This window comes from Scyliorhinus torazame, chromosome 21 (assembly GCF_047496885.1).
Source record: "Scyliorhinus torazame isolate Kashiwa2021f chromosome 21, sScyTor2.1, whole genome shotgun sequence".
NCBI lineage: Eukaryota > Metazoa > Chordata > Chondrichthyes > Carcharhiniformes > Scyliorhinidae > Scyliorhinus > Scyliorhinus torazame.
In genome coordinates, this window is record NC_092727.1 from 108578203 (window position 1) to 108591306 (window position 13104).

The 13104-nt window shown below is 48.2% G+C and overlaps 1 protein-coding gene across 1 annotated transcript; it reads left to right on the forward strand.

Annotated features, from left to right (window-relative positions):
• The first annotated feature begins 2544 nt into the window (after nt 1-2544).
• On the forward strand, nt 2545-3909 carry LOC140398484 (protein HEXIM1-like). The gene has a single exon (XM_072487224.1). It carries the CDS (start codon nt 2651-2653, stop codon nt 3413-3415), a length of 765 nt encoding a protein of 254 aa, XP_072343325.1. The 5' UTR covers nt 2545-2650; the 3' UTR covers nt 3416-3909.
• Nucleotides 3910-13104: the final 9195 nt, after the last annotated feature.

A 13104-nucleotide genomic window follows, 5' to 3' on the forward strand; every position in this document is an offset into this window, starting at 1 on the left:
TAACAAGCTTATTTAGTCATGTAATAATAATAATCTTTATTGCCACAAGTAGGCTTACATTAACGCCGCAATGAAGTTACTGTGAAAATCCCCTAGTCGCCACATTCCGGCGCCTGTTCGGGTACACAGTGGGAGAATTTGGAATGTCCAATTCACCTAACAGCATGTCTTTCGGGACTTGTGGGAGGAAACCGGTGAACCCGGAGGAAACCCACGCAGACACAAGGAGAATGTGTGCACTCCACACAGATAGTGACCCAAGCCGGGAATCGAAACTGGCACCCTGGCACTGTGAAGCGACAATGCTAACTATGTTATTCTCCAAGTCTGAATAAAGATTGTAGACTTCCAGTTAACACAAATACTTTATTCAGTAGGTTTGTTCTGTTTCCAGAGCTTAACTAGATATAATAGTCAAGAGGTCTGACCAGTGAAACACCATCTTCAAATCTGTGGCAGAGTCTGCGGATTCAGGATTGGACTATGTCATGATATCCACATTAACATATCATGGCGCAATCACACACACACACACTGATGGGCAGGTAGATGGACCAACCAACACACACACATCACAGCCAATCACCAGTGAGAGCACACGCACTATAAAACAGGGAACACCACAGTTCCCGCTCATTCTACCAGGAGATAGCTCAGAGCACAGAGTGCCACTCAGACATACACCATGTGCTGAGTGCCTCACTAAGATAGTGCTAGGGCTGGGTCCACAGGTTAGCTGGTGAAGTACGAACCACAGCCAGAAGTTAATAGTTATTATTGTACAGAATAATAAAACAGAGTTGTACCATCTACAACCGTGTTGGTTTGTTTGTGTATCGGAACACCCAACACGACACACTATTCAGCCACCACAGAATCCACCTCCCTGGAGTGGAAGCGAGTCATCCTCGACCCTGAGGGACTGCGCAGGATACAGGCTCAGCAGTACATCCCCTTTTCTTAACCTACTGAGTTTATGTGGTGGCACTGATTCCATTCATCACAACGCTCTTTCAAACGTCCATATCAGAACCAGTGTTTAAACATTGCAAAATACATTTGTTGGGAGGATATTTTAAAATAGTGACAGAGACACGCGTGTGTGATTTGGGCGTACCGAAATTCATTGATGCTCGTTGGATCGTATGTAGCCACCCTTGCCAGAATGTCCAAACCCTATGGAGAATGGACGTGAAAAAACCCCAAAAGTCATCTCGTGAAGCAATTTAGTTGCAAATGGGCCTGAATAGTTTTGTTTACGCTGCCTACTGCAGTTCACTGGCCTTGGGGGTGCGAGTGCCCCCTGTAGGTTGTCATGATGTGGAGATGCCGGCGTTGGACTGGGGTGGTCACAGTAAGAAGTCTTCCAACACCAGGTTAAAGTCCAACAGGTTTGTTTCAAACACTAGCTTTTGGAGCACTGTCGGAGTTTCGCCTGAGGAAGGAGCAGCGCTCCGAAAGCTAGTGTTTGAAACAAACATGTTGGACTTTAACCTGGTGTTGGAAGACTTCTTACTGTAGGTTGTGTGATGGGAGCGCAGCCTGGCGCTGTCTCCGCCCCATCCCCCACCCGGCGATGGGGGAGGGGCTCCTTTCCGGCCGGCGATGGGGGAGGGGCTCCTTTCCCTCCGCCTCCTTCCCTTTGTGTTCACTGCGCCAGCCGGCCGCTTCACACCTCGCGGCACCGCTGTCAAATAGTATCCTTCCGCCGCCCGCCATTTACATTTGTAAATTACTTTTAGTTGAAACGGGGGGGGGGGGGGAAGAGGAGGGCAAGTGAACCCCGAAATAATTCCGAATGGCAGGATTTCAGCGGTTCAGGTCACACGCTGCACCGCCTGAGAACCAGGGACTACGTTTTCCCTATTGGGACTTGACTTTCTCTCCGGGGTAAATCGTTTGTTTGGATTTCTATCCGTTCGCGTTCAACCTTTGCAATTAAAGGATAAAAATGTAGAAGCAGTCGCACGTTACATTTTTCTGCCCTGAGGCAATGTCCCCCCCGCCCGACGCTACGCGAGCCAAAGCAATCATTTACCTGACTCGCCCCTCCCCCCCCCCCCCAATTAATGGCACAGTCAGCGAAAACGGTTTGCCGGCGCACGCCCCCGCAGACCGCCGGCGGTCCAGGTGATTGGCGGGGAGCGGCGGGATTGACAGCGGCGCCGGCCAATGGCGCAGAGGAGTATGCGCTTAGCAACAAGCTGAGAAAGGTTCGGAAAGAAGGAGCCCCGGCCAATCGGAGGAGGGCGGGGTGGGGAGAGAGGCGGCGCGCGCGCTCGCGCTGGGATCGAGCGGTGGCGCGCACGTGGAGGGGGCGGGGTTTGCCAGTCCCCCCCCTGACAGCGCGGCCGCGGGTTAAAAGAACTACCAGTCCCAGAGGACAGGGACGAGGCGGTGGGCGGGGCGGTGCTGGCGCATGCGGCCTAACGGATTGAGGGCGGTCCAACCCCGCCCCTTTTCCCCAGAGCCTATAAAAGGCGGTGCCGCGCCGACCAGAGCGGCACTCGGAGGTGGGGGTGCGAGGGGGGAGGCTGGCAGGGGGGAAATAAACACTGAGCAGAAAGTTCCAAAAGCAGGTGGGCGTCACACTGGGCAGGGGGCACTGACAGAAAGTCAGCTTCACCGAGGAGGCGATGCTGTGAGGAGGATGGGGGAGCAGGTGGTGGCGGAGGGTTCGGCCGGCGAGCAGGACGTGAAGCGGAGCTGCTCCCCCGGGGGCGGGGGGACGGGAAGGGCGAGCCGGGCTCCCCCCGCGCGGCGGCGCCGGCAGCAGCCCAGGAAGCGGCACCGGTGGCGGCGGCCGTCCAAGAAGAAGCGGCGCTGGAAGCCCTACTTCAAGCTGTCGTGGGAGGAGAAGAAGAAGCTGGACGAGCGGGAGAGCGTGCGGGCGGCCAAGACCCGCGCCGAGATGTTCGCCAAGGGCTTCACGGTGGCTCCTTACAACACCACCCAGTTCCTGATGGAGGAGCACAACCAGGAGGAGCCCGACCTCAACACCGGGGGGCCGGCCGCCTGCCCCCGGCGCGCCGCCCAGGCGGACCGGCCGAGCGAGGAGGAGCCGCAGGACAGCGACGGCATGGGCGGCGGCGGCGAGTTCCTGCGGCGCGACTTCTCCGAGACCTACGAGCGGTACCACGCCGAGAGCCTGCAGAACATGACCAAGCAGGAGCTGGTCCGCGAGTACCTGGAGCTGGAGAAGTGCCTGTCGCGGCTGGAGGACGAGAACAACCGCCTGCGGGGCCGGCCGGACGGCGTGAGGGCGGCGGCCAGAGGCGCCGAGCCCGCCGCCAGCGAGGGCCGGCTGAGGGAGCTGGAGCGGGAGATGGAGAGGTTAAAAACTGAAAACCAGAGACTGGAGTTGGAGAACGAGTTGTACAAGCGAGACGGGAGATGTTTAGAGAACGGGATATGAAAATAAAACGGACATTAATAAAATGTAAATTATAATCTAAACGTTTTATGAAGAATGCATCGGAGGAACATCACCCCCTCCAACGCCAATTTGTGTACACTTTTATGTTGAACTTTTTTTATTGTGTGCAACTTTTTTTAAAAACCTTGTTTCCTTCCCTGGGCAACTTTTTGACGCGTTGCCCAGAGTCCTGTACATGGTCAAAAAGAAAATGACATCCATCAAAGTATTAGTCTGAGAATAAATACAACATGAGCGAAGTCATAACGATGGTTATTGGCGTGATGTTTTGTGTTTTAAAGTAATTGCACTTTTTAGCAACGTAAAAGGGATCTTTTGGAAGATCTCTTCCCTCCCCCCCCCCCCCCAGTGGGATATGGGCTGTCATTTTGAACGTTCGCCCTCGGATCCATTTGGGCCAGGCTGGCTGTCCTGCTGCCGAATGTTACTGATTTAATAAACTACTTTGCTGGTCTCAAAGTATTTGCTGAAAATGTTTGTACGAGTTTCAGTTTATTGAAGGTCCAAGGATTAATAGGGAGGAGGTTAATCAGACTTGTGCAGGATCACAATTATTCTCACCGTCAGACCTCAAATTGTGTGTGCGGTGATCAAGATTACATGTATGATTACAGAATGTCAGTGGGGGCAAACATATGGCAGACCTGTACTTTTCGCTACAATAATAGAAGGTGGAACGGTGAAGTGTAAAGAATATCCAGGCCACCACAGCAGCCGAGCACGGTGCGTTATGGACCAGTGTTGGAGGCTAACAACTCGGTCCCTGTCCAACCAAAAACTCTGTCTAAGGTGGAGGCAGGAAGCAGTCAGGAAAGGGGGGCCTTGGGCTATTATATAAAATAATCACCTGCTAATGCTCGCATTCCAAGCATTGTCTGGCATCTTTGAATCTGCCTATATATATGTTTCTGGAACATACCTCTTCATTCACCTGAGGAAGGAGCAGCGCTCCGAAAGCTAGTGACATCGAAACAAATCTGTTGGACTTTAACCTGGTGTTGTAAGACTTCTTACTGTCCTCACCCCAGTCCAACGCCGGCATCTCCACATCATATAAAATAATGGGCTGGATTCTCTGATTCAGTGGCTAAGTGCCTACGCCAGCAGAGCGGAGTGTGGTCTTTTACGACCAAAAATTGGCGTGAAACCCTCACCGATTCCAGTACCAGTGATGGGCTAGCACCGGTGCCAACTGAAATTCCCGAGCTGAAAATGGCCCGGTCCCAGTCCTCGCGTGCGCACAGCTGATGGCATGCAGCAGCCGCGCTGTACAACATGGCAGCGCGACCCCACTGGCCACCTTGCACCCCATCCGCCGAGCCCTTGCAGAAGCCTCCACCCTGGCCAGCGGCATGGATCCCGGCCGAGTGTGGCGGCGCTGGACACAGACCGCAACCAGCACGCCAGGTTCCCACACATTGCCCGTGTCATCGCAGGAGAGCCAGTCAATAACCATTCAAGTGTGTCACGATGATGCCAGTTTGGAGGCGGTGAACCGACGTCAATTTCTGGCACGAAAATCCATTCTCCGCCCGATCGCTGAACATGATTTTGGCTTCGGGCTACGGAGAATCCAACCTAATATGTCTTGTTATATTTTCAGAAAGTGAGGAAAGTTGAACGTTGTGCGTAAATTGCTGACTCCCAAGTTGTGTACATCTTGGACAATAGGTAGCATAGTGGTCAGCACAACTGCATCACAGCTCCATGGTCCCAGGTTCGATTCCCGGCTTGGGTCACTGTCTGTGGAGTCTGCGCATTCTCCCCGTGTGTGCGTGGGTTTTCTCCGGGTGCTCCGGTTTCCTCCCACAGTCCAAAGATGTGCAGGTTTGGTGGATTGGCTGTTAAATTGCCCTTAATGTCCAAAATTGCCCTTTGTGTTGGGTGGGGTTACGGGGATAGGATGGAGGTGTGGGCTTGGGCTGGGTGCTCTTTCCAAGAGCCGCTGCAGACTCCATGGGCCGAATGGCCTCCTTCTGCTTTGTAAATTCTGTGAAAAAGATCTATGAAAAGATAAAGATTCCAAGAATTTGCTTTTTAGCATAGCGTGAAGTTGGTTCATTGCGACAGCCCATCAGGTTTCCAGTCCCATATCCCTTTTCTTTCATCCTTCTACAATTCCCCCGCATTCTCCCATGTTAATTTCAGATAAAATCGATATCCAATTTCCCAGTGAAGGCTGCTGCTGAATCTCTATCCACCACCACCCTACCAGACTGTATTGTAAATCCTAACCACTTTGTTGTGTCGAAAGGTTTTTCCTCACGTGGCCCCCGGTTCCTTTGGTAAGTACCTTTAAATCCACACAATCCCGACAGAAGGAGGCTATTCAACCAGTCTGCACCGATCCTCCAAAAGGGCACACTCCACCACCTTATCTCTAACCCCAGCTAACCTGCATGTCTTTGGGCGGTGGGAGGAAACCCACCCAGACACTGGGAGAACGTGAAAACCCTGGTGTTGTAAGGCAGCAGTGCTAACCACTGCCCGTGCTATCGTAAACAGTCCATCGATCTAAACCTTTCATGGTTTCAAACTGCCCTCTGATATGTTGTTTTAGCCTCTGTTCGAAGGAGAATAACTCCAGCTTTCCAACAGCATTCCCTCATCCCGGGTTTTTTTTTCTGTCTCGTTGCTTTTATAGACTAGTTCGAAGGACGTGTTGGGTTTATTTGTTGGCCGGTGCCTAGTGCAGGCAGAGGCAGGTAAGGGTATGCAGAAGACCGGAGCACCTGTAGCTGCCAAAGGTTGGCGGTGGAGAGCAAAAACAGCAGAAGGGAAGGGAAGCCCCACTTTTTCCAGAGTGAGAGATTAGAGATTCTGCTAAAGTATTTGGTGAAAGAATAACTAGAAGTCCTGTTGCAAGAAAGTTACCCTGGCTGGTGAGAATGTTTCCGTGAGAGATGCGAGGAGATTGATAGAAGGGTTGGAATTGGCAAGAGGAGGTTGCGGAGGGGAGGGAGGGAAGGAGTGGCATGGAAGAGATGGCATAGGAGGAATGGATGAGATGATGGAATTGGTTAATTGTGGTAAAATAGCACAGGCAATCAATTTTATAATTGGGAAACAATTTATACTAAAACTTGCCAGAATTAAATGAAAGAGTTTTCGAAAAGCTGGCAGGTGAATTGAAATACGTCAGTGTTGAATTTCTCGGCAAGTAAAGTTCCAATGGACATGCTGCACACAAACTTAATACCCAAAGAAAGCAGTTATAATGTTACTACACAACGTTTAGGATTTATCATGGAACAAGATTAGGAGGTAGGAAGTTGTCTTCTCCAATGTTAGATGCTGAAATTATAATAGTCAGATTTCAAAGAAATAGAGTTTATTTCCCAAATAATATTGAGCCTATCAGATGTAAACCTGCCCTTTCAATTCGGGAGAAATGTTTCCAATTAGACTTTCACACCAGAAGACTATAAACCAGACCCTAAAAAACATGTATTTATAGTCCCAGGCCGTTTTTACACACAGACAGTCGTTATGTGACCTTTTTCCAGAGTGAGAGATTAGAGATTCTGCTAAAGTATTTGGTGAAAGAATAATTAGAAGCCCTGTTGCAAGAAAGTTACCCTGGCTGGCGAGAATGTTTCCGTGAGAGATGCGAGGAGATTGATAGAAGGGTTGGAATTGGCAAGAAGAGGTTGGAGGAGGGGAGGGAGGGAAGGAGGGGTGGGCATGGAAGAGATGCCATAGGAGGAACGGATGAGATGATGGAATTGGTTAATTGTGGTAAAATAGCACAGGCAATCAATTTTATAATTAGGGTTAACCATACGGTTATGAAGCATATCGGATCACCGGATTTCTAACCTGAGTGCAAAAGTCAGGATGTTATGCTAAATGTCTATAAAAGATTAGTACAGCTCAGGTGGAATTTTGTTTCTAATTCTGGGCATTGAAATGTGTACAAAAGTGATCTACTAAAACAAGTGGGGTCCAGCAAAACATTCACAGTCAGATTAGTAACATTATTGTCCCTCTGGCTTGGGCATCCAGCCAAAGAAAATTAAATCTTGTTGACTTTTGCAGCTGTAGAAAATCACAAACTTTAAGAAGGCGAATGCGTACCAACTCCCATTCTGTGCTTGCATTGTCTCCATGTCCACCAATGCCCCGATATTAAGATGTTCATATTCGTAGTCCAAATCCCTCCCAATAACCCTCTGGGATTCCCCACCGAACAAGTTTATCCCTCCACCTCTTGTCCTCTTTTAAATTGATCCTTAAATGCTTGGTCAAAGAGATATTCCTTATTCCAATTGGAACAGGAGTAGACCATTTAGTCCTTTGAACATGTTCCACTGTTGAATGAGACAAGGGGTGACCCGTGACCCAACTCCGTTTGCCGGCCTTTGTCCTTTGTTCCTTGATAGCTTTTGGTTAAAACATTCTTTCAATCTCAGTTTTAAAATTAACAATTGATTCTAGCGCCAATTAAAGTTTGTGGAATAGAGTCCCAAGCCTCTACCACTCTTTGTAATTTCACTCCTGAAAGGTCAAATTTTTTAGACTCTGTCCCCCTAGTCCGAGATTCCCCAAATCAGCTTGAGATGGGAGAGAAATAACAGTGATGTGGAGAATAACACCAATTTTCTGGTGCAATAAGGAATGCCCTCCTATATAGAGTTCAGTTGCATGAATAAGGGAGGAAGGGATTCCCAGTATCGTTCACCGTCTTTGGAATTTTTTTTTGGCACCTTTTGCTAAGTTGTGAAATAATGATCCCCAAAAAGCGCTGATCTGCACCATCGTCCTCAGTCAGGTGGAGCTGGTCAAGCAGGTACTAGAACTATACCTAAACTGTACTGCAAGCTGAAAGAGCTCTTCTCTTTCCTCTGACCCTACATTTTAGATATATACACTAATAAAGGATGTATTTTATATATTACTATTACAGGATACCTTTTTATATATTACAGTTACAGAGAAATCTATGTTTAATAACACCTTGTTACATTCTTTCATCCTACAACTTTTAGTCTTTTCAAGACCAAACTTTGCCACCACCCAATTTTAACTTATTGATCTTTTGCCGTTTCCATGGTAAGTTTTCATTTTCAGCACTCCCAATGCATTTCCTTGAGTGTGCCGTTGCCCGAATTCCTGAGAAGTGCTTTTTAAAAAAAGATTTTTTATTCTTCTCCTTTTTCACATTTTCTCCCACATTTACACCCATTAACAATAAACATTAATCAGCAAGATATGTCAATCCCCATAGTAACAACAACGATCCCATCTACCCACCAACCCCCAAACCTCAGCCCACATGTTTACATAAACAAATGACAAAAAGGAATCAGGGATTACCCATAGTCACCCTTAATCTACACAGCCCCCCTCCCCCCCACCCCACCCACCCCCCCAACTAATGTTCGATGTTATCCAGTTCTTGAAAGTGCATAATAAATAGTGCCCATGACTTGTAGAACCCCTCCGAGCTTCCCCTCAGTTCGAACGTAACCTTCTCAAGGGTCAAGTATTCCAACAGGTCCCCCCGCCACGCCAGGGCACTGGGTGGAGAGGCTGCTCTCCATCCCAGCAGGATCCGCCTTCGGGCGATCAACGAGGCGAAGGCTATGATATCTGCCTCCGCTCCCGTTTCCAACCCTGGCTGGTCCGACTCCCCGAATATGGCCTCCTGGGGACCCAGTTTCACACGCACCACCTTGGAAATTACCCTAAACACCTCCTTCCAGTACTCCCCTAGCTTTGGACAGGACCAAAACATATGAACGTGATTCGCGCCCCCCCCTCCCCCCCAACGCTCACCCACATCCTCTACTCCTTCAAAAAATCGGCTCATCCTCGCCCTCGTGAGGTGCACTCTATATACCACCTTCAGCTGTATCAGCCCCAACCTCGCACATGAGGTGGAGGCATTCACTCTCCGGAGCACCTCACAGCAGACCCCCTCCTCTATAACCTCTCCCAGCTCTTCCTCCCACTTTGCTTTGATCCCTTCCAGTGGTGCCTTATCCTCTTCCAGAATAGCTCCGTACACCGCTGACACTGCCCCCTTCTCCAGTCCCCTTGTCGTCAACACCTCCAGCAATGTGGAGGCCGGTTCCTCTGGGAAGCTCTGTATCTCCTTCCTGGCAAAATCCCGAACCTGCATGTACCTAAACATTTCCCCTGCTCTAGCCCATACTTCGCTTCCAGCTCCCTCAATCCTGCAAACCGACCCCGAAGAAACAAATCTTTTAGCATCTTAATCCCCTTCTCTTCCCATTTCCGAAAACTTCCATCCCACCTCCCTGGCTCAAATCTGTGGTTCCCCCGAATCGGCATTTCCCTTGACCCTAAACCCAACCCGAAGTGTTGGCGAAACTGCCTCCAGATTTTCAATGAAGCTATTATTACCGGACTCCCTGAATATTTCCCCGGAGCTATCGGGAGCGGCGCTGTTGCAAGTGCCTTCAGCCCCGACCCCCTGCACAAACTCTCCTCCATTCTGACCCACTGGGAATCAACCCCTCTGACTCAGCTCCGCACTTTCTCCACATTCGCCGCCCAGTAGTAGTACAACAAGTTCGGGAGACCCAAACCCCCTGCCTGCCTTCCCCTCTGTAGCAGCACCTTTCTGAGAAGTGCCTTTGGCAGGTGGAGCTCTGGTATTGGTTGTCCTGAAGGGCAAAGTTTACCCTCTCCTGTCACCAACATTCATGGCAACGCACACTGAAGGTCTTGACTCCGATTATTAGCCAAAAAAGGTCAGTTTCTGGTTGTCTGATCTTGGTCCATTTGTTTCTCACCATTTCAAAGTTTTCTTGGTTAAATGTGAGCCTTAGTTTGTGGCCTTTTCTCTACTGTTCAAACTTAATATCATAGATTTTATGGTCTCTATTCAGAAGTTGCTTCCTCCACCATCAGGGTGCGAACTAATTCTGATTTGTTACTCATCATTGAATTTATTGTGCCCTGTTCACTTGTCCAGGAAACTGTCCTGCACATATTTTATATATTCATTGCCCTTATTGTTTGTTTCTATTTGAAAATCAAGATTGTTCTTTAAAAGCATATTGTTCATTCCAGCCAGCATTTGTTGCCCATCCCAAATTGCCCTTGAACTGAGTGATTTGCTAGGCCATTTCAGATGGCTATTAAGAACATAGAACAGTACAGCACAGAACAGGCCCTTCGGCCCTCGATGTTGTGCCGAGCTTTGCCTGAAACCAAGATCAAGAGTCAAGCACACTGCTGGCGGTCTGGAGTGATATGTAGGCCAGACCAGGTAAGGATGACATGAGTGAACCAGATGAGTTTTTACAACAATCAATTATAGTTTCATGGTCACCATTGCTGAGATTAGATTTTGATTCCAGGTTTATTAATTTGATTTGTACCAGAGCATTAGCCTGGGCCTCTGGATTACTTCTCTCTCTCTCTCACACACTCCCACACTCTCTCTCTCTGTCTCTCTCTCTCACACTCTCCTATTTATCCCCCCCACTGATCTTAATCATACCCCGCTTCAGGTGCAGCAAAATCCAGTTGTAGGACTCTTTCCTGTCCCATAGTGCCAGAGGACCACAAAAAAATTGATACAAAGGGAAAGAATAGAATATGAAAATAAACTAGCCATGAATATAAAAACAGATTGCAAGAGCATTTCTAAGTATATAAAGAGGAAGAGGGAACTAGAGTAAACAATGACCTTTTAGCAGCAGACAAGATTGAGGGAATAGCAGAGGCATTGACAATTTCATCTGTCTTCACAGTTTGATACCAGAAATAGACAGTAACCTCAGCTTAAAACAACAGGAAATTAATATCAGCAGAGAAAAAGTATTGGTGAAACTTGAGGGACTAAAAGACTACAAATCCCTATGACCTGATAGTCTACCACCCCAGGGGTAGCTAAAAGAGATAGCTGCAGAGAAAGTAGATGTGCGAGCTATGATTTTCAAACATTTTTTAGATTGAGGATGCTTCCATCAGATTGGAAGTTGGAAAATGCTACACCACTTATCAAGAAAGGAGGGAGAGAGAAAGCAGTGAACTACAGGTCAGTTAGCCGAATATCAGTTGTTGGCAAAATGCTGGAATCTATTATTAAGGGAGTCTTAACAATACACTTAGAAAAGCATAGTATGATGAGAACAAGTTAACATGGTTTTACTCCGGGGAAATCCTGTTTGACAAATTTATTCACGGTTTTTGAGGGTGTAACTAATAAGATAGATAAAGATGATAGAGTTGAGGGAATATATTTGGATTTTCAAACAAATATTCAGTAACGTGCCACAAAAGGCTTAATAGGCAAGGTAAGGGCTCATGGAGTTTGGGGTAGTGTTTTAACATGGGTAAAGGATTTGTTAACAGATAGACAGCAGACAGTGGACATAAATGTTTTTTTTTCAAGTTGTCAGGGAGTGAATAGTGAAGTGGCGCAAGGATCAGTTCTGGGGCATCAATTATTTACATTCTATATTCATGATTTCGATGAAGAGATAGAGAACAATGTTTTCTGATGATACCAAGCTAGATGGGAAGGTAGGGGAGGCAGTGGCGTAGTGGTATTATCACTAGGCGAGTAATCCAGAGACTCTGAGTCAAGGTTTGTGCCCAGGTTCGAATCCTGCCATGGCAGATGGTGAAATTTGAATTCAATAAAAATCTGGAATTAAAAGGTGAGCATGAAACCAGTGTCAATTGCCGATTTAGCTCAGTTGACTAGATAGCTGGTTTGTGATGCAGAGCAAGGCCAGGGGTGCGGGTTCAATTCCCGTGCCAGCTGAGGTTATTCATGAAGGCCCTGCCTTCTTAACCTTGAATGAGGTGTGGTGATCCTCAGGTTAAACCACCACCAGTCAGCTCTCTCTCTCAAAGGGGAAAGCAGCCTATGAGGGCGGCACGTTAGCACAGTGGTTAGCACTGTTGCTACACAGCACCAGGGATCCTGGTTCAATTCCCGGCTTGAGTTACTGTTTGTGCGGAGTTTGCACGTTCTCCCCGTGTCTGCGTTGGTTTCCTCCCGGTGCTCCGGTTTCCTCCCACAAGTCCCGAAAGACGTGCTTCTTAGGTGAATTGGACATTTGGAATTCTCCCAAACAGGCGTCGGAGTGTGGCATTGAGGGGATTTTCACAGTAATTTCATTGCAGTGTTAATGTAAGCCTACTTGTGATATTATTATTGTGATGATTATTATACAACCGAAAGTACCCCAAACTCAGTCCATTGGTATGGACGCTCACAGTGGAGGCCCTGTACAAAAGACTAATCCATAAAATGAATTTAGGTCCAAAGCCAAATTGCCCCAATCACTAAAAAAGGCACCCGCACTCCACCCGGTCGAACGTTTTTCCACGTCAATGGAGAGGATTACCTCTGGATCGACCCCGAAGAGGGAGACAGCACCACATTCAGCAGTATCCTAATGTTGGTCGACAACTGCCAGCCCTTAACAAAACCCATCTGATCCTCAGAAATTACCCCCGGCAGGCACTCCTCCAAATGGGTTGCCAGCATCTTAGCCAGCAACTTTGCATCAGCATTCAAAAGATGGGCCTATATGACCCACACTCCTTGGGATCTTTATCCTTTTTTAAGATCAGGGTGATCGATGCCTGCGCCAGTGTGACTGGTAACATGCCCCAGGACAGAGGATCATTAAATATGTCCATCAGATGTGGTCCCAACACAGTCACGAGCCGTTTAT